We start from the raw sequence: 22,790 nt of genomic DNA on the forward strand, positions 1-22,790 counted from the left end.
ATTATTTATATTTATAACCCAACGTTTCTCCCCAAGGAAACCAGGGCAGCCAACAGCATGTGATAAAACATTAAAAAAAAAATATATAGTACAGAAACAGACTGGGAAAGATCTCAGCTTAAAACGTTTCCTGAAAGAGGAAGGTTTTCAGCAGGTGCCAAAGAGACTACAGAGATGGTGCCTGCCTAATATTGAAAGGGAAGGTATTCCAAAGTGTAGGTGTCACAACATCAGAAAGGCCTGTTTCCTACATTGTACAGAATGCACTTCCTGATAAGATGGCATTTACAGAGGCCCTCACTGCAGAGTGATCAACTGGGTATAGAAGGAGTGTGACAGTCTTTCAGGTATCTTGGTCCCAAAACCAGTGCCTTAAACTTAACCCAGTAGCTAACTGGCAGCCAGTGCAATTCTTTCAACAGCAGGGCAGCGTGTTGACAATCTATAATCCGACATCCCATAATACTACCTCCGTAGTCTGTGCAATTAATTATGCATAGGGGAAACAGTCAGATCTGAAAAACAAAACACCAAATTGGGAGACATCTTTGCTTCCAAACATGCATTCATTGTGCTGCTAGTGCTGTTCGTGCATGCTTCTATATAACGTCGTTGGCATCAAAACGTCCACCCCCACATCCAGATTTATTAATTTTTTGCAGAAAATCAAATGCTAAAATTGGAATCAACCCACACTGGGTCCACTGCATCTTCAAATAAGGCAGGTGGATTCTGACACCATGGAAGAAACTTGCCCCGATTTAGTCTGGGCTCAGCGCACTATGGGAACCAAGAGGTAGCCTTGATTCCCTTCTTCGGGAGCGGGGCAGGGAAGTGTGATCTTATTGTTCTTGCTTAAACTCACGGCAGTTTTCAAGGCTTTTCTCCATGGTAGCATCTGCGAACTGTCTTCGTGGGCTGGGAGTTGGTGGCACTATTTTATAGTGGTTCCTCTCCTACTGAAGGGGTTGGGTTCAGAGAATGACTTTAAGGGATTATGTACCCATCCCTTGGTAGTTGTGTTTTTCGGTGCACCTTAAGGAAAGTTTATACGAAGGTGCCAGGAGCACTTATTAGAAGATTTAGGGTACGGTGTCATTATGGGTGGTATTTTACTATTTTTGACTCAGAGTAGACCCATTGCAATTACTGAACATGGCAAAGTTGGTTTATAAATATTCTTATAAATGCATAAAATCCCAGCACAATGAAAAGACCCCTTTACAAAGGTGGTCTGATCTAAATCGCGTCTCCAGTTTTCCGATTCATATTTACTAACCAAGCCTGAATACTAATTGGCTACTATAACAATTTATATTGTTTCTTTGACATGCTATCTGTCTCTTTTCAAGTGGACTAAACAAAGCACTGGAATGCTTCAGGTTATTCTGCTGTTCAGCTTATCTGCCTTTTGTATTACAGAATTTATAGTTTTAGAGGATTGTGAAGTTGCAGTTGTAAGGACACTAAGCAAGATCGCTTGTTTGAAGGGTCAAGTATCCATAACTTTCCAGAATGGAAGGTTAATAATTACTGGCAGAATAATTTATCTGTGCTACAGAAAAAGCAAGCACCCATTGCACTTAGTTGACAATACAAGTATTAATTCAATATTTGCATGATACATTAATAACCTGGCATACTTTCATACTGTATTGGTAATGCTTGACGCCAAGTCAATTTTTTTTACTCCTTACGTGTGTTTGTTTCTGCAGATATACTGTATATGTAAGAAATTATGGTTTTTTTCTTCCTTTTTCCTTGCTAGACCAAAGGGAAAAAAGTATCAAACAATATGGTGCAATTCAGATTCAGTCCACATCCATAATTTCCCTTTATCTGCCCAACGGCTACTTCCAATAAGGGGCCATGCATTGATGGTGGTGACATATGTTGTGAGTTATCGTTCATGTTGGAAATGAAACAATACCATGTTTCCACAAAATCACTATCGACACCAGTGCTACTCAAAGCAGTGGCCCACAGACCAGCGGCTGCCAGTCCCTGGAGACTACACCATAGCCCAGGTTGAGAGTGATGTTCAAATGTAGTCCCTGACACATTGGGTGTGGGTGTGTGTGTGGAACTGCTAGTCCCACACATCAGATAGTTTGAGAAGAACTGTTCTACACCTTTAGCCTCTCTTATTTATTTTGCACATTTAGCTGCTATAGATGTTTGCCAAATGCATCCATGGCATCTAATAAGCGAGGTATCTTCACCATGTTTCCACTAAAGCCCAATGGTCTGCCTGGCTGCTCCCATAAAAAAAGTAAGAGCATGCGTATGTAAGTTAACTTCATATTTTGGTCCTTAAGAATAGAGGGCAACTTTAACTGTGGTCCACAGTGTACAGTTACGACCTATAATTTGTACTGCATTCAGAGCTATGGGGGATGCGGGCGGCACTGTGGGTTAAACCACAGAGCCTAGGACTTGCCGATCAGAAGGTCGGCGGTTCGAATCCCCGCGATGGGGTGAGCTCCCATTGCTCAGTCCCAGCTCCTGCCAACCTAGCAGTTTGAAAGTATGTCAAAGTGCAAGTAGATAAATAGGTACTGCTCCGGTGGGAAGGTAAACGGTGTTTCCGTGTGCTGCTCTGGTTCACCAGAAGCGGCTTAGTCATGCTGGCCACACGACCTGGAAGCTGTACGCCGGCTCCCTCAGCCAATAAAGCAAGATGAGCGCCACAACCCCAGAGTCGTCCACGACTGGACCTAATGGCCAGGGGTCCCTTTACCTTTACAGAGCTATGGATTCAGTTTTTATAGGGGAAGCCAGGGGTGAGGGAACTTTTTCCAGCCCAGAGCCCACATTCCCTTCATGTGCAACCTTTCCAAGGGCTACATATCAGTTGTGGATGTGGCAAGATACACATCAGTCTCCATCCTGGCAAGCAAAATAGACTTGTCGCTGTTACATTCTAGGCAGGTGATATCACTAGAGGGCCTAGAGCAAGGTCAGTGAGGGGCTTGGCTTGAGCAGAGTCCCAAGGGCCAGACAGAAAGCTGTGAGGGCCACATTCAGACCTTTAGGCCTGGGGTTCCCCATCCCTGGAATAGACTTTAATAGGTTTTGTAGTACGTTCAGATACCTTAAACAAACTTTTTCAGCCAAAGGGACACTATATTATTATTATTATTAATTTCTTTTATATACATACTGCCCCACACCATAGATATTTTAATGGCCGAAGACCTGGGCAAAGAGGAAAGTTTTTGCCATTTTAAAAAATGTTTTTATTCAGTTTCCAGAGGAATAGCAGTGTCCCATGGCAGCTTAATGACTGACCAATTTATCGTGACAAACTTTTGTAGGCTAGTTCTTTTTATTTGCTTCACATTTCTAAGAATAATGCCTAAAGAGCCGCAGAATTACAAGAATTATAAACATTAGAAAACACACTAGTGTTTCCTTAAAGGCTGCCAGGTTATAATACTCAGATATAGCACCCTGGGTCCTGACAGCAATATAATTTGATGTGTCTCGAATAAAACATGCAAACACCTCTCCTGTCTAACACACAAGGAATCTTGGTATTTTAAAAGGCAGCTTTCCAAAGCCATTTTTCCCCTGAATGCAGATAACATCAGGTTTAACCTTCGTCCCATAAATATGCCTCAACTCTTGCCCATGCGCCATTAAACTGCGCATTCCTACAAAAAGTCACAACCCTTTCATTCCTACACCCCTGACTTTCCTGGGGTTCCATAAACCCAAACCGAAGAGATGGATCGCCGATACCGATTTTCCAGCTGCTTTTCACCATCATGTTAGGCTGGGAAACTGTGCACTGAATTGCCTCTAGCAGAAAGGGCAAGTAGAAACAGAATATTACTCTGGTTCCCTTCCTTGCTGCACAACACCCCTCGCCACCTCTCGATTAGGGGAAGACACCTGATGGTCTAGAGCCTAGTCACCCACCCAGCCCGTGTCCCTGTATATTAACCCTCGCGATTCTGCCAAGAGCTGCGTTGCCACCCACTTTACACACACCCCTGTACGCTGGGCGGTCGTGCTTAGTTTCCTACCCCCTTTGCATCAAACTGGCTCCCTCTGTCCCTTCGCATTGCTCAAAAGCACGTGAGCCGCCACATCGCACACGTCCGCTACACACTGCAATTGCAGCAGCAGCAGCAGCAGCTACATACCCCGAACTTCTGACATCGCAATGCAAGGAATACATGAGTCTCCTTGGAAAACAGCCGATATCCTGGGAATCAGCCGGTGTCAGGAAGGCGCTTCTCCGCTCTGAAGGACAGCTGATCTGCAGGAGAATAGGGGGCGAATCGCCCCGCAAACTCCCCGCAACCAGCGCCTTTTCTGTCGTTTCCAAGATCCAAGGCAAATTAAAAACTCGCTCCAGCATTCTAGTCCTCAGCGATTTGTCCGGGTTTCCTCCCCAGTCCCAAGTTAAAAGTTTGCTTTCCCATCCACGGTGGTCTCCACCCTGCGTTCTTCCTTGCACCAGCCCCCCTGCCACTTTTATAGCCCCCATTGCCCAATGCATGTTAAGCCCCACGGTGCAGGGAGGTCACCGAGCTTGCAAGCGTGCTTAATAAGGGAGCTGGGCGGGTTGTAGGTTTGCACCAGGCGACTCCTTTTGCCCCCCTGTAGAAGTTGATCCGGCTCGGAAACGCCTTTTGCTTTTTCATTCTTTATTATTATTATTATTATTATTATTATTATTATTATTATTATTATTATTATTATTATTATTATTATTATTATTATTATTATTATTATTATCCCGAGGAGGTTGTTTGCACCCCCCTCGCAGCCTTGGCTCTTTCCACACAGCCCTGCTGACATCTCTCTCTCTCTCCAAGAAGGCTTATCCAGCTATTCCCTCTCAGCCCAGGAACTTTCCATATACAGGAGGCGCATCCTGGCACTCGGGCGCTCAGCAGCGCCAGAACCGGCTTCCCTCAAGACTCTGAGCGGCTCCAGCCTCTTCCTAGGGGCGCGCCCGCCCTTTCCCGCCCATAACCCCAGTTCCCACTGTCTGACTCCTTCGCAGGGGGCGCCTCGCTCCACAGCTCAGACTGTGCATGCCCGAGTGACGCATTGCAGGTACGAAGCCACCAATCAGCAGAGCTCCTCGGTCGTCTCCTCACTCGTACGTTTTGTCTTCCTCCGCGCTACGAAAAAGTCCCTCCTTTTCAAATTTATTTATATTCTTTTTTTAAAAAAAAGCTACGACTTCTCGTTTCTTGTCGATCTTTGTTTGTTTCTCGTCGAGTGGGGACGACTGACAGCATCGTGGCGGTGTGGGGAAGGAAAAGGAATAGACAGCCGCAGCGACGGTTGGTAACGGCTGCTTGAGGGCGTGGGGCCGGATCTCGTTTCGCCCCGCGCCGCGGCTTCTCTATGGTGATTTGGAAACGGGGGGGGGGGGGGGAGGGGAAGGGAGATGGGGCGGGTTAGGAGCGCGGAGGGATCCGGGAGAGCGGTGAGGTGGTTTATGAGGCGCTGCCGGCAGGCGCGCTGTGCCCAGTCTGAGGAGAGCTGCCGAGCAGTTAAGGTAGCAGGAGCGGAGGAGACGACTGACAGCGCGCCACTCCCGCCTACCGCGCTTAGCGAGGCTGCCTTCGTCTTCAGCGTTAGCTGCTGCCAAGCCCGGGCCAAGCCACCATGGTTAGCAAACAGGCGAGCGGGGAGAGGCGGTTTGCGTTTTAACTCGGATCGGCGGTTGGGCCGCGCGGAATCGGCGCCTTTTTAACCTGAGGCTGCTGTGAGGTGGGGGGGGGGGGGAGAGGACATCCGCCTTTCGGGGGGCTGTGGGGAGGCGCGGGGGGAGGTGGTTCGTTCCCCCCCCCTCCGCTTGTGTGTATCTCAACGTTCCTCGGCTGGATTCAAAATTCAAACCACCGGCGACAGTTGTTTTCGGCGCCATGCTGCTTTCCTCTCCCTCGCGTTTTGGACGAGAGAGATATACGCATATGCACAACCTACATAGTCGGCGGCCGTTTTCTGCCCAGTCGAGGGATTTTTGTTTAGGGGAAGAGCGGCTGAGAAGGCAGGCGCAGGCGGCAGTTGGCTGCAGCGGCGCGCGCGCGCGCTTATGTGGGGCGGGGTGGGTGCAACAGCGTCGTTATAGCAACCGAGATGTCACCGCCGCCCCTTCCTTGGCAGCCCTCGGCTTGCGGGTGGGGAGGCAGCTGCTGGAATCCAGAACCGCGATCGCTGATATATCTCTCTCTCCCCTCCCCCCCCCACTACCTAAAAAAGAATTAAGGCTTGAAGGCGTATTTGGGGAGAAATTCGGTGCATGCGGAACGGCGTGTTGTCGGGGAGGGGGCGGCTGCGAGAGGGAGAAGTTGAGGGCTGCTGCTGCTGCTTGATGCATTGCAAGATCGCACCTGGAGGGATGGGGGATGCAGAGGGTATCCAAAACGGCTGCGCCAGGTCGCCGGCTTTGTTCGTCCTCACGGGTAAGGGCGGAAAGGGAGAGCTGTAAGAGCAGATCGACCTTCGCATGAGAAAATGCAATCTGCAAAAGCCCAGAGGCTTGGAGTTTTGTGATGTTTGTGCAAGGAGCGGGGCGGGGAGGGTAGAATGAGGTAGACGGTGCCTGGGCTCCCCCACCCCTGTGCTGTTAGCTAAAGAGTGCGGTCCCGGTAACCCCTGAGATAATATAAACCGTTCGCTGTTCTTGTGTATCCTTTTAAAAAGTAAAGGTTTTTTTTTCTGTTGATGGCTACTGTCGAGCTGTCAAGTTATTAAGTAAAACTTGGCAGGGTTATACCGAGTTGTCATGCGCTGGAATAAAGGCACTTATTTGGAAGGAGACTTGAGGCAATCAATCTGAGGGTCTGCTTGAACTATCCAGCAGCATAATGCAGAGGCTGTTGCTGCAGTTTTCCCTCTAGGCGTAAACCCTTGTGAAGAGAGAGCAGCTTCCTTGTCTAATGGCAACTGTGACTCCCGCTGGGAGCGCAGCAAGGATATGTAAAAGGAAAAAATCTTTCCATGCTGATTTTGCAGTAAGATCTTAAAGGCATTAGAAAGCTGGGCATGATTTGATACTCCTAGTCTTTTGCAAAGCAAGGGTGTGCTGTGTGAAGGAGGTGGCTGCAGACCTCTGGCTTGGCAGTCATGGGTTTATTTTCACTTCCTATTGAAGGAATTGCTTGGATGAGCTCAGTTAATACCTTTTCACTCAATTGAAGTTGAATGATTTGTTTTGACACTAAGGCTGTATGCAGGGAAACTAGCTTTTCAGTGGCCATAAAAGTAGAGGTTCATATGCCAAGGGATAATTTTAGATATTCAAAGCTATGAAGATTCCAGTTAGTGCTAGTATTTTGGGAACCTCATCTACAAGATGAGCATAATATATGAAAGTTGTTTTCTGTTACCCTGTGAGAGGCTTAGTATTGACCATCTTCTAAATACTTTTCCATTCCTTAAATATATTGGGTGCTGTGTCTCGCAAACATAGTGACCTACCTGAGAGAAATTGTGCATTGCTTTAGATTTGGAGAGTAGATGTAAACCATTTTGTAAGCGTTCTGCAACACGTTTAATTTGGGTATGTCAGCCTCAGCAGCTGTCTCTTAAGCAGCCAACCCTGGACTATTATGAAGCTGTGCCTGGAATATGAATATATTGAAGGCTGGAAAAATCCAAGATGCCAGATCACAAACACTCCAAAAAAATAAAAATGTTGACACCTAGGAATATAAACTTACCATTGGCCGGCCACTTGAGAACCAGATACTGGCCTAGATGGAACACTGGCCTAATTCCACAGACCCTTTGCATCCTTTAAAGGCTTCTGTTTTGAGGCATTGGAAATTTTTTTAGTCCCTACCTATGATACCTTGTTTTCCCAGGTACTGTTTGTTTCTCAAGCAATGTATTGTGAGTAAATGGTCAAACTAGAGTAAAAAATTAATGGAGAAAATGAAACACTTTGAGGATCTTATCCAAAACTCAGGCTTTCTTCCTGGCGTCCTCCTTTTTGGAGCTCCTATTGCATATATCTGTTGATAGCCATGCTGTTAGTATAGGTGTTGGGTTCAAAGCCTCCCAACAATAGAGCCCCTTCTCGATTGACAAATATTTTCTTCCACAGTATTCCAACCTGGAACCCCTTCACATAAGGATTACTGGTCACTATTTTCCCCTCTGTCCTCAATGGAGTTTGCCTTAAAGCATTTCCCCCCCATCTACACAGAAATAGCCCTTGTTTCCTTTTTTCAAAGCTTGTCCGTAGCCTGTTGCTCACGACCTTCTACACTTTAAAAGTCTTTTTTTTGGGGGGGGGTGAAATTAGGGATGTCATGGAGAGAGATGGGTTTCACCAGGGGAGCTAAAAGCTATCATTATTTATTAAATTTGTATACTGCCCTTCATCAGTAGAACAAAACAATAATCCCTCTCCCACAAACACATTTAAAAGGGTATAGGATGTTAGTCAGTCAAAAGCCTAGTTGAGGAGGAACATTTGCACCAGGTGCCTAAAAGTATATAATGAAAGGCTTCCCTGCAGAGAGAATTCCACATACAGAGTCACTGCAGAAAAGGCCCATTCTTGTGTTGCCACCCTCCTAATCTCATTGAGGAGGCACAGGAAGAAGGGCCTCAGGATGGTTGCAGGGTCTGTGTAGATTCCATTGCAGCTGAGCCTGCACTGAAGCTCATTAGTATATGTTTCCTTGCAGCATAAGTTAAGATGCTTGTAGATGTGAGTGGCAGGTAGTAGCGACACCTCAAAATTCCATTCATGCTATGATGTTTAGGTCAGATTGTTGTTTCTCTTGATAGAGCTACTACAGAATATTATAACTGGTAATTTTTAATGAAAGTACATGGTCAGTTCAGTGTATTAGTAGTACTCTTCTGTGGTGATGACCTCTTGGATGTGGGCCCCTCATTAGCTTGCATAAAGGGATCCACTTTCATCTTGCATAGGCCTACCTCATATTTGAACTTGCTCACCTTGGCACGATAGAGGAGTGCTAGTTTACACCAGCACGTCATGATACCTTCCATTAGTTTCTCTGTCGTAATCTGAATTTCTCACACAACTTCCCCATAATACCATGCTTTTTAGTCTTGGATTACTTCATCTTGTAAGAAATGTTTCCTCTTTCTTTGCCACAAGTATATACCTAGACTCTGACCAGATGTTTGGAAGTATTCTATAAATGCAGCACATGAGCTATGTGTGCAATTGGAATGCACTCTTTCCAGGAAATACATGAATTGCAAAACTAGAAATTTCACCTCAAAGTCAATTTATTTATACCGGTTCTTCCTCCCACTCCAGTAATTTAAATCAATCCACCTTGCTTCATGGAGCAGGTCTATCTCTGAAACAGGTGAACAGGGTCCTTGATCATATGCAGAATGTACAGCTTGCACCAGTGACTCACCACAGTCTATTCAACTTACTGAAGCAAATCTTCTTGCCATACCATACAAAGTTGCCGTACACTTCAAATGTTGCACAATGCAGCTCTTTGGCAAATAAGGGGTATAGGAAGGTAAACGGCGTTTCCGTGTGCGGCTCTGGCTCGCCAGAGCAGCGATGTCACGCTGGCCACGTGACCCGGAAGTGTCTCCGGACAGCGCTGGCCCCTGGCCTCTTAAGTGAGATGGGCGCACAACCCCAGAGTCTGTCAAGACTGGCCCGTACGGGCAGGGGTACCTTTACCTTTTTTATATGCCTGAAATACCTCTCATCCCCCAAGCCCTGCTCATGTGGGTAAGGATGAAAAATACCTGATCCACCTCTCTCCACCCCACCTGACATACATATATTCAGAAATACACTTGATTCCTGTGAACCTGATTAACATACTCCATTTGTAATCAAGATCCAATAAGTGAGTTAACAAATCAATTTGAGGGTGGGGAAAATAGCCAAAACAGGAGCTTGACTTTGATTCTGGGCTACTCAGTCTTGCTGTTTTCACTGTCTCAGTGAATCAGTTTCCTGAGGGGAAGTGAGCAGCAAGTTCACAAGACTTCTAAATTTTTTTTAGTCATAGTATTAATGGTAACCAAGAGTGGTGCTTTTTGCAGGCTTCATGCATAGCTACCCCAGCATCCTCTATTTCCATTCAATAAGTTTAGCTATATGTGTATGGCCATTTAGACAGTATATAAAAATAGATGGTGTTATGCTCAAACTCATAAAGTAGAAGTGAAGGGTATGAAGCAAACTGAGAAAGCCCTTTCTGTGTATATTTCTTTTGCCTCTTCCACCACACACACTCTTACCTAACTTGAGGCCACAGGGAGAGTTAGGATCTTGGTTTATAAAACTAAAGACTTTGTTGAAATACATACTGAGGTGCACCTTAGGTCTGGTATCTTCAAATGGAATGTAATCCACTACAGGGTTATGAAATGCAGGCCTTTGTAGCTTGTGATTTGAAAGCCATCTAGAAGAAAGCTTACCAGCAACATACAATGATGCACCAAGGCTTCAAATATATTTGTGCCGGAACAGTTAAGTCCCGTCCTTCAGTATCGTGTCACCTTTCTCTTTGGTAACTAAGCTATAGGAAGCTTGAATATGGGGAAGGCAGTTGATGTCATTGCACTTTGGTTCATATGTCTGTACAAGGAACTCCCTATTTGTGCGGTGGTTGCATCCTAGGCATTTGCGCGTGTCAGCGGAGCATGCATCTCCCCACCCTTTTTCAAGTCGAAAATGACCTATGTGTCTATCAATTAAACATGCACAAAATGGTCACTGCCTGTAATTGGAAATTAATTGTATATCTAGTTGGAGATTGCAACTTAACCTGAAAATAATTGAATCTGGGACTATAAAAGTGAAGATTACTTGAAAATGTGACAGATTTGGACATTAATTTCTGTTGTATCCAGAGAACAGTACAGGTGGCCTGCTGGTGAAGGAGGTTGCTACTGCTCGGCTTAATATGGTCAGTTAAAATTGGTTGAATGGTTCTGTGGTAGATTGGACTATGGTTCTGTGGCAGACTGGGCTGAAAATTAGTGTTCTGGACCTTTGTGTTTTCAGGTGCTACATTGGGCTACCATCATTCCTAATATTGGCTAAACTGACTGGGGATAATAAGGGTTGTCATCCAACACCATTTGGTGACCCGAGATTGAAGGGCACTGTGCTAGATGATGCAAACTGAAATGCTTTCGTATTATGACTAATCTGATGTAATATAACTTGGCTTCAGGTGGGGGATTTAAAATAAGACAATATAACCAACCTCTCATTTTGGTTCCAATAAAGAGGTTATAGATAGTTTTTTCCAAGGGAGGTGTGGCATTGGTAACCTCTCATAAATTTTGGGATCCTTTGGAAAATAAGTAATGGAATCATACTTTTGAAAATGTTAGCTTGGTTTTATTGATTTCAAGATTCTTACATTTCATTGTATGATACTATTAATAAGTAATATTAATATTTTTGGGTGAATATGCTACTTAACACTTTATATTTGCATGCAGTTTTCACTAGGCTTTTTTAAAATTGAAGACTGATTTGTACGTATAGGGGTTTTTGTATTGTGGAGAATAGCCTTGTCATTTTACATAATATAAATTAATGCTATATTTAAAATCTGAAATACAATTGTAAGATACTGAGTGCAACTTGAGGTTTTTTGGTGTTTATGAAACTGATGAATGCTAAGAGACTTAGTAGAATTTAATTTTTTTTTATATATCTGTTTCTTGGAAGAATTACAGTTCACTTTTGACAACAACAAACATTTCTCTTTTATAGTAACTTTCCATGATGTAAACCATGATGCACATCTAAGATGTGTTTTTTCTATAAAACCATTATTACTCTTAATGTTGAAAATTAAGTTTGCATTGAGGAAAATCTATATTTGCACCTGAAAGAAGCAGGATGTGGTTAAGATGTTTAAAATCCTGCTCGAATTTTGCTGTGGTTTCTGTGAACATATTGGACTTGAATCACATGGGAACTTTTGATGCAACCTGTAACATACAAGTATAGCTCAGTTTATGCTGCAGGAAGCCCCATTGGGGTTCTTCACATAACCCAGTAAAATTATTTTTCCCCAAGAAGTGTATATTTTAAAGCATGATACCTATTGTGCATTATTTCCTACACAAACATTTTGCTTCCCAGTCCAAAGAATATAAATTCCCATTCAGTTTAAATTTGGTCAACAGGATTGCAAGTTAAAGTGAGGCTCTCCATAGAAATTGGCATATGTGCCCTACTCAAAGTCATGAGCTTGCTCAAGCTGAATATATGACAGGTTCTTCATAATATCTGAAAGGATTATTCTATGCCTCAGATGAATATTGTTCCAGAGCTTCAGGGCAATTGAAAACTGCTCTTAGTGCCAGGGAATACATAGTACTGTTGATGTACAGTCTCTATAGTGTTATGACAAGTAATTGGCTAGGCCTCTAGTTCCAGTCATATCAAATGAATCCTTGATGCACAATTTAGTTTAGTTTTCTGGTTAAGTGACATGTCATCACATTTGTGAAATTTACTGGGTACAATATTGGATATCAATCTTTAGTTTTCCATTGTTACGATTCACTTTGATCATGCCCAACACAAAGCCGCTTCAGCACTGTGCTGTCTGTTTGTTTTGCATTATTTAATTTGAGGTAGAATATAGCTTGAGCAAACTGCCATCTGGCTTAGTTTCTCTGCTGCACCCAAGCAGTTGGCTGCTACGTAAGGGCAAGGGATGAGAGCTCAACCTGTCCCAGCTGTCAGCCAGAAAATCTGATGCAGATAACTCCTCTTCCCTTCATAAAAACTACATCTGTATGAGAAGGGCATGCAGGACCACCCCCACCCCCATCAGTTTGCAGCGGACCAAGGGCTACTGGGGCATTAGACCCATTCTTTATTGAAAAGAAGTGCCCAGATTGAACCCAAGTAGACTTCATGTCCATTCAGAATTTTTTCTGATTCTGGCATTCCCAAAATGATTCCTTGCCAAGCTTTATGTGGAAATAGCGTTTTTTTTTAGGAACAGGCAAATCTGTAAATAGGATGTCAATTTTCAAGGTACTAATTTAATTTCCCTTTATCTTTATAGGCTGATCAACTGACAGAAGAGCAGATTGCAGGTGAGATTCTAAATATACACTACTTGTGATCATGGTGATATAAAACTTGCGTAGTTTTCAGTTGATGTGCAACTTTGTAGTTATAAGTAGCTGTGATGCTATAAGTAGTATTGTAGAACTAATAATTAGAAGATAAACATTTCTTGTGTCACACAGCCTTATTTTTATCAGTACCCCTAATTTTATTATATAACTAAGAACTAACTACACATGACTTCCTGACATTCATAACTCACAGGATAGAACTGTTGGATTGCCTAGAATACTTGCTTTTCTTGCTGTAACAAATTGGCATGTGTGCACTTCTGTACTACAAGTAGCGTACACATTTACAAGCTTTCTCTCCTTGTGCAGCAAGTTACACAATCTGGATTCATACTGACTCCTCCCACCTTTGTTGCTATTAACCAAATAAGATAAAAAATTAAGATACTAGTATTTTTGGTTTGGGGGATTGATTCTGTGTATGTGATTATTTAGATTTTTGTACCTCATCATTAATATTTGTCGAGTGGTAAAACTTTGCTTAATTCAAGCCCAAGTTTAATGATCAACTTCACTTTTAATTTTTTTAAAGATGCTGCCACAACCCAGTAAGTTGAATAATGTAGTTATTCACGTGTATCCAGTGCAGTTAGGTTTAAAAGTCTCTTAACATGTATGATGCCAGTTTTTTAATAGTTTGTGACCACACCAAACTGTGGAAGTCAGCAAACAGTTGCATGGTAGCATCGAGAAATTGCATGCATGTGTAGAAAAAATACTTCTTTGTAGCTGGTCAGAATAAACATTGATTTTGTACAGTTTCCGTTGAACCCAAGCACTTAAATAATATTGGTGTAGCTAACACCTGCTGGTTAGTGAATCAAATCAACTGCTACACCATTTGTAGTCTTCTATTGATAGTGTTGATTTTGTTTATCAAATAGGTCATTTTAAAAGTTCTCAAATCAGGTATAATTTATATTCATTAATACTTTTAAAGCATAGCTAGCACTATGCTGGTAGAAGGATATTCCCAAAATTCAGGGCCTGCATTTATGTGGGACAAGATGGGTAAGCTGCTTTCCATGGTCCAATGCATGTCAGGTCTCTAGAAAAGTGTCTAATGGCAAATGTTGTGATACTTTGCACTGATAATAGAAGGGGTGAACATTGTATGCTACTATTGTTAAGGTGTGTGTGAAAGTAGTGTTGTTGTTGTATAGATTCCTGTATAGAATGGGGGAAATTGGGAATTTAACTTTTGGGGATGAGATGCCCTGTATTTAAAGCTGCCCTCTGAATATTTGAATATTACCAAGCGTATAAAACTCAGTTGTCTACTAACTTTGTTCTAACGTGATCAACAATAAAAAGTAGCAATAAAAAGAAAGCAGCAGTTTAAAAAAAATTCTGTGGCTATTGAATGTAGAGCAAGTTGCTGATGTAATCCTAAAATCTTAGGAAATTTTTTTCATTTATTGTGATTTTAGTAACTTCCCTAAGTAGTTTTAATACGGTAGGCAGAAAGCTTAATCCAGGGCATGTACTAGGTACTCCATACTTGAAAGGTATTTCCTCACCTTCCCTGAGGAAGTGGTTTACACAGTGGTTTACAAGAGTGGTTTACACAGTGGAAAAACAAATAGTAGCAGGTCAGAAACCTGTATAAACAAAAAGGTCTTCATTTATTGACAAGGCCTGTAGGGTTAGGTGGACTACAGGGTGGACTATACAAGTGCCTATGGGTAGAATCCAGAGCCTGGATGCTGCTACCATAAAGGCCCTTTCTCATGTCTGTGCTGAATTATTGGCTGGACATAGAGATCCTTAAAGGTGTTAAAACTTGGGCAATCTCATGTAGAAGGTGGTCCTTTACATAAACCGGGCCCTAAGAAGTCATACTTTAAGAAATCATAATCAGCAATTTGAATTGTGTCCAGAAGCCCATCAATAGCTGCTATGCATATAATACATAAAAGGTAAAGGTAAAGGTACCCCTGCCCGTACGGGCCAGTCCTGACAGACTCTGGGGTTGTGCGCCCATCTCACTTAAGAGGCCAGGGGCCAGCGCTGTCCGGAGACACTTCCGGGTCACGTGGCCAGCGTGACATCGCTGCTCTGGTGAGCCAGAGCCGCACACGGAAACGCCGTTTACCTTCCCGCTGGTCAGCGGTCCCTATTTATCTACTTGCACCCGGAGGTGCTTTCGAACTGCTAGGTTGGCAGGCGCTGGGACCGAGCAGCGGGAGCGCACCCCGCCGCAGGGATTCGAACCGCCGACCTTTCGGCAAGTCCTAGGCGCTGAGGCTTTAACCCACAGCGCCACCTGCGTCCCTCATACAGCAAAAACAAGAGTCTTTTGAGGTGCCACATGACTGTTTTTTTGTTTTGCAAGAACCTTAAACTTTTAAAAAAAGATTAAGGTTAAAAGTGAATCTTTTGGCTACAGGCTAGGTTTAAACATAGCTTCCAAATTCCAGGAAGTAACAGGAGGCATGCATTAGATTTGCTTTTTACAACAGCCTTAGGATAGAGGCTATGGCAGTGCAAACCTATGTTATCCTAGCTATCGACTCTTAAGTATGACATATTCCTTCTTTGCTACATTTCTCCAAGTCCTAAACTAAACCAAGGCAGAACCCAGTGAAATATTTTCCTGGACTCACAACATCATGGTGTGGGAGATAGAGGGATTTATATTTTCCTATGGCGGGGGAGGGGAGCTCCCTAATGTAGAAATCTATAACAGGGATTCAGTCTAACATTTTGTTTAAATCTTTCTCTGTGTGTGTTTACAGGGTTTGTAAAATGACATTTATACATGCATCTCCCAAAGTTGTTTAATACAGGGGGGAAATGCTACTTGATTCTGCTGAATGTGTAAACTGGTCTTAACCTTAACGTATTTGGCTCTTTCCTGGTTAACTAAAAGAAACAAATATCCCTAATGTAAAACTAAAAAGATACTTTAATTACTGAGAGGAGGGTTTTTTTGCCATAAAGCTTTGGATAAACTGTTGAAACAAATAAAACAGTAATGAGTGTAGTAGTCTGAACTAATCTTTCAGTTCAAGCTTGAAACCTGCTTAAATGCTGTCTGAAGGTCATGGAAAAACTGAGAAACATGGGATGAGACTGCAGTATTTGGAGTCTCACTGTAATTGGAGTCAATTTAAAGCAGGGAAGGGAAGCTTTTGGCCCTCCAGATGTTGTTGGACTGCAGTTCCCGCCATCCATGACCATGGAACATGACTGCTAGGGCAGATGTGAGTTGGGAATTCTAGAAACATCTGGAGGGCCACATACTCTTCTTCACTGTTCCTACTTTTAAAAAAAGTTCAAACCATTTACTGATCTTACCACACTAATCTGAATGCAGGAAGATTTTTCATTTTTGGTTGCCAGAACCCACAGTACAATCAGTTTAGCAATGGGTCATCTATCAACGCAAAAAATTTCATTTTCTTAGTCAAATTTCCAAGACTGATCAGTTAGTTCTATAAATTTCAAACTGTTTCACAGGTGTGCTATGCCATGGTCATAGCAGTTTGTGATAAACTACTGTCAACACAGAGCTGAGCCAATCCAGGATTTTCCTATGGGCAGAAGGAGAGGAAGGTGCTGCACATGGAAGAGAGAATTTGTGAAATTCTTCCATCCATATGAGCATCCACTTCAGAGTTCCATTCCACAACCTTATACAGTCATACCTTGGAAGTTGAACGGAATCTGTTCCGGAAGTCGGTTCGACTTCCAAAATGTTTGGAAACAAAAGCATGGCTGCAGGAAGTTCCTGCAGCCAATCGGAAGCTGTGTTGGATGTTTGGCTTTCGAAAACAGGAACACTCACTTTCAGGTTTTGATTGTTTGGGAGCCAAGGTGTTTGAGATCCAAGGTACAACTGTATCTCATTCTATATATCCATTTTTCCATATATCTCCCCTTTGGGCAAATTAATACTGATATTATTTTCCTATCAAAACTTCTGCTCTTATCTCAACAAGATTATCAGCATCTATCAAGCTCTGTTCTTTAACTATCAAAGAGGCTAGTTATCTTGTTTTTCTCTGCAGCTAAGCATCTAACCTTACCTGGTCGCCTTCAATAGGGGATTGAACAGTCTGTGCTCTTAAAATTAAGGGTAGAATAAAGTCTGTGAACATGCAGAGATAATGGAGGGCCTTTCAAAAGTATTCTTCAGTCCTGTCAGGAGAAAAGGTGTGGTATAAATAAATTAATAATAAAAAATAAAGTGGCATAAATCCGATGTAATACAAGACTCAAAAATATATAGACCATTGTTCATTACTAGAAAAGGACATGAATATTAGGGAATGTGAGAAACCAGGTTGAAAAGTGATACTTGTAAAATAATAGATTCCTCTGGTTCTATACATGTGCAAAGTAGCTAGCATGCTATATACAGTGCACTGAAAACCTTCAGCAGAACAAATAGCTTCAAGGTGCTTCATAGGTAACAATTCATAAATGAAATAACAGTCAGCTTTGGAGGCTTTTTGGCCTGGAAACCTGCTACTAGGGTCATATTATTGTTTCCATAACTACCTGAGGACAATTATGGAGGAATAAAGGTACTCAGATTGTAAATATAATGTAGTTGAATTGGTGGTAACCATTCAGGAAGTATTATGCGATTGTGGACAACTTCCTATGCTGTGACAGTGGAAAAAAGAAAATGGTACTCAGAATTACTAAGAGGGATTGAAAATAAGCAGCCTATCATAATGTTAGTATATGCAACTATTATGCTACCATGTTTGGAATATGCTGTATCTGGTCACTCCATGCAAATAAACCACAGGGAAAGATACAGAAAGGAACAAATGATGGATAAGGTATTAGAGAATCTTTTCTATGAGGAAATAATGGTTATGGCTTTTCAAGTACAAAAGAATTCAAAGAATTGACACGCTGCAAACTGGTTGAAAAATTGGCTGATCACTTTTGAAAATCATGGGCCTTTGGTCTAATCTAGCAGGGCTGCTCTACAATTACATTCTTGGCAAGACTTTTCCACTTGTACACAATGCAGGCCAGCTTGAAAAACAACCCTGGTTTCTGCTCAAGGCAGGTTACATAAGAGAGTGTTCAGAAAATGTTAATACCTCAGATCTTGCTGAAACCATATTATTTGGTCCTGGATGTGCTTAAGTTTCTTTGGATTCATTCATTGTGCTTAATGCTTCTCAATACCTGTGCAGTTTAAAAGAGTTTGTAGAAATATAAAGTTGTACAAGCATATATTTAATTTTAAGCTGTCTAATCTTTATATCCTATAGAATTCAAGGAAGCCTTTTCGCTATTTGATAAGGATGGAGATGGTACTATAACGACAAAAGAACTGGGGACAGTGATGAGGTCACTTGGGCAGAATCCAACAGAAGCAGAGTTACAGGACATGATCAATGAAGTAGATGCTGATGGTAAGCTTGGCCTAAAATAGTTAAGTTGCTCCAACACCAATGGCTTTCATTTAACAACCAAATTATCTTACAGGCAATGGCACAATTGACTTCCCTGAATTTTTGACAATGATGGCAAGAAAAATGAAGGATACAGACAGCGAGGAGGAAATTAGAGAAGCATTCCGTGTATTTGATAAGGTATTCAATTAATACACTTGGGAGGGGAAATATCTGAGAATTCAGAGAATTTTCATATTCAGTACCAGTTTTCTAGTTTCAGCTAAGTTAGCATCCACTCTCCATTTGGCTGGGTTGTTTAACTCAATCAGTTAAACTTAGTGCTGAGAAACAGGTCAGATTCTTAATCTCTGGAAGCCCTGATATTTCATATGAATTCAGATGCAACTTGAGCTGTGCTGGTGAGGCCCTGCTTAAAATATCATCTTATTTGGTTAACAAATTGGTGTCTACAAAAAGCAGGACTTCGGGGTGGTAGCCTCAGAACTGTAGGGGCTGTTCAGGTGATTTATTTCATAACATTTATATACTTGATTGTAAAAAATATATATCAAAGTGTCAGTTCTTTAAAACACTTCTTTGTACTCTCTCCTATAAATGCTTTTAGGAGGTTGGTTCCTACTGGTTTTGATATGTCTGCTGTTGATACATTTTATTGCTGAACCCATTTCATGAGCATTTTGAGAATTTGTTACTGTTTAAGATCTTATGTCCAGTTACTTTGTGACATTTCTGAAAAAGATCAAGCGACAGTTGGAAGTTGAAACTAAACCTCTCATATGAGCTCTTGAACCTGTCATATATGTTCCCTGTGAGAACAGGCCTTTGGCCTGATCTAGTCAGCTGTTCCTATGTTCTTAACCCATTAACAAATTGGTGTATGTTTGCAGAACAATTTTTTAGATATTCTTGTTTCATATTAAGTAGTTCTTGCTGAGGCAGGAAAAGGAAGCCCTCAGATACTGTGACAACTCATAAAGAGTAGGCATTCATTCATATCGCTACTGCCCTGCAAAACCTAGGCTTGACTATGTTGGAACTAGTTCATAATAACACTCTTTACTCTAAACAAAATTTTTAAAAAATCCTTCCAGTAGCACCTTAGAGACCATCTAAGTTTGTTATTGCTGTGAGCTTTCGTGTGCATGCACACTTCTTCAGATACCATTGAGTAGCTTCAGATACTCGGTTGTGGAAGTCTAGTGATTCAAACCAAGCAACAAATCTAGCTAGTCAGCAACTGCATAATATGACTGGTTTCTGAAATTTAAATGGTATGTTTCTTACAAAACAATAAAGGTATAAACAATTCCAGGGAGAATTTACGTATTGGCAACACCATTCATAACTTGAGTGACCTGCATGTTGATTTTATACCCAAGGCAGTCCAAAATACAGATGGTGCTATAAATTTTAAGTAGCTCAAAATTTCTGGCCATGTTGTGCACCTCTAGGCAAGGGTGGGATTTGAAGGGGATAGTGGATTAAAAAATGGAAGTTATGCCTGATCAAGGCAGTTTCTGGCATTTATTTCCTGTTGCATAAGTACTAACTTGCACACACCTGAATATAGCAAAGCTCTACAAACTACTTGTAAATGTTTTACAGGATGGTAATGGTTATATTAGTGCTGCAGAGCTTCGCCATGTGATGACAAATCTTGGAGAGAAATTAACAGATGAAGAAGTTGATGAGATGATTAGAGAAGCAGATATTGATGGTGATGGTCAAGTAAACTATGAAGGTAAAATTGATAACTGATTTTCTCATTGACTAATATAGCCCTCATTGACTAATATAGCTGCCTGAACTTACTGGCCAGAATACAAAGAAGGTTTGTTTCCATGCGCATGTTGGGATATTCCATACTTGCATTCTTTGCTGCTTAAGCATTTGCAGCAAAGCTAGTATAGTTCAATATGGTCTAACTAACATTCTGCCACAAACTTAAATATGCTTAATTAATAAATAATGAATAATAAACTTTGCATATTTCTGTACAGTAGGAAAGTGGTCTGTTCTCAGTGTAATGCAGACAGTGACTTTTTATCATAGTACATAGCTGGTAGGTTTGTTCAGAAGTGCCATTGTAGTTTAAGTTGATCACTTATGTAAGAATAAACTCACTAAACAGATATTGCCCTGGGCTTAGAACATGCAGTTGGGCTATTTTATTTAAGGCATTTATATGCCACCCTTCAAAGAACTTATTTCAGGGCAGTTTCATTTGCATTATAAAAGCAAAACAAAATAATTAAAATATCATGAACTTCTAATGTTTGAAATACAGCATACTTCTAATACTTAAAATACTAGCCATTAAAATATCTGTAAGGATAAAAAAAATGCCTTAACCTAGTCCCTAAAAGATAGACATACTGGGAGCCAGGTGACCTAGGAAACTAATATGGTGTGTCTACTATTTGAAATCTTCATGTAGATCCCTAGATGGATAGCTTTTCAGTTAGGTAGATAAGTTTAAAAGAAGTTTTGAAAGAAAACTGAGTACTGTTTATTGATGCAAGGAGGGGAGCTACTAGTAGTCATAAGCTGTTATTTTAATTGTTGCTTTTAAATGTCTTCCAATGTATTTTGATTATTTTTTAACTAACTAGTTTTTATTAATGTTGGAAGCTGCCTTGAATCCCTGCTTGGGAAAAAGGCAGGATATAAATCCATTTTTTAAAAATCCTTATTATCATTTAATGTATCTGAAAGTTATCTGCCTAAGTTGTACAGAGCTACCAGTAAGAGTATTTCTAATAAGTAGAAGCACTTAATGTAGCAAGTTGATCCTTAATACAAACATGTTGCAGAAATACTTGAATAAACATGACTGTCTCTTTTCCTCTACAGAGTTTGTACAAATGATGACAGCAAAGTGAAGACACTGTACAGAATGTGTTAAATTTCTTGTACAAATTGTTTATTTGCCTTTTTCTCTGTTTGTAACTTATCTGTAAAAGGTTTCCCCCTACTGTCAAGAGAATATGCATGTATAGTAACAAACTCATTCCTCCATGTTTTTCCCTTTATCTGTCATCCTGATATTTTGGGAAAATGATCAAAGTAACAAATGTTTGCATGTGGCTTACTCTGGATATTTAAGCCCTTCCACACTTCTAAAGCTAGATGATGTGTTGGTCAAATGAGGGAACATCTAGGTTATGCCTGTTTTAAAATTAGTTCTTTTAGGAAACTTAGCATGTTGTTGAAATGTAGTCTTAACTCTGTGTGGACTATGGACAGTCAACAATATGGAACTTAAAAAGTTTGCACTATTGCAAAACGGGTGTATTATCCAGGTACTCGTACACTATTTTTTGTACTGCTGGTCCTGTACCAGAAGACCTTTTATTCTATGGTTACTATGCTTTTAAAACTTTTGTTCAGCCACTTATTTTCAAAAGAATCTGCTTATGGCACAACTTGCCTCAAATCCATTCCAAGTTGTATATTTGTTTTCCAATAAAAAATTACAATTAACCCATATTGTTCCTCTGTCTCTTTAAAGATTTTGTATATCTCTTGTCATGTTAATTCTTGATACTTCAATAGGAAATGCAGATACAGACTTAAGAATGTCGGGGAGATGGCCCATTGGAGCTTCTATGTTAGGTATTTGTTACCTGTAATGCCGCTATTGACACATGAAATCATTGATCTATTCTGTACGGACACACTCAACTGTAAGGGACTGGTTTTGGGGTGTTGCTGGAGTTGGTTCTAAGTTGGGAGCTATGGCCATGGTGGTGTTTTCAATTATACCCACTACATTAATTTGATGACCTCTGACTGCATTACTGTAAAAAGCTGAAAAGCATTGTTTGCTTGAAGAATGGATTGGAAGCTTCAGCCTCTGTAGAGTGCAGCCGCTCATCTGCTAAGAGGTGTGGACAGATACTTGCATCATTTCTCAAAGCATAAGCACTGACTGCTGGTCTGTTTCTGGGCTCAATTCAAAGTGCTGGCACAAATGGCTTTGAGTATATCAATGAATGTTTCCTTTCATATGAGGCCTTCCTCCTCAGCATTTATTATCTTCCAATGAGGTTCTGCTTCAAATTATATCACAGGGACACCAAATTAGCCTTTATCAGAAGCATGGCTTTCTGTAGCATCCCCAATGCTATGAACTACTTCTGCAGACAAATAAAAACCTTGTTTCCGACAGCCTTTGGTTCCTGTTTTGCCATACTTGGCGGTGTCTTATGTATACTATTTATTTTCTGTGTGTTTTTCATTTGTACAGTCCGAACTTGGTAAAGCTACCCTGAAGCTTGAATGCTAAAG

At 41.4% G+C, this 22,790-nt stretch overlaps 1 protein-coding gene across 1 annotated transcript; it reads left to right on the forward strand.

Annotated features, from left to right (window-relative positions):
* The first annotated feature begins 5,465 nt into the window (after positions 1-5,465).
* On the forward strand, positions 5,466-21,987 carry CALM2 (calmodulin 2). Its single transcript, XM_079969087.1, has 6 exons — positions 5,466-5,637; positions 13,038-13,068; positions 18,354-18,497; positions 18,571-18,677; positions 20,106-20,241; positions 21,354-21,987. The coding sequence occupies exons 1-6, from the start codon at positions 5,635-5,637 to the stop codon at positions 21,380-21,382; spliced, it is 450 nt and encodes a 149-aa protein (XP_079825213.1). The 5' UTR covers positions 5,466-5,634; the 3' UTR covers positions 21,383-21,987.
* Positions 21,988-22,790: the final 803 nt, after the last annotated feature.

The sequence above is a fragment of the Podarcis cretensis genome (assembly GCF_951804945.1).
Source record: "Podarcis cretensis genome assembly, chromosome: 3".
NCBI lineage: Eukaryota > Metazoa > Chordata > Lepidosauria > Squamata > Lacertidae > Podarcis > Podarcis cretensis.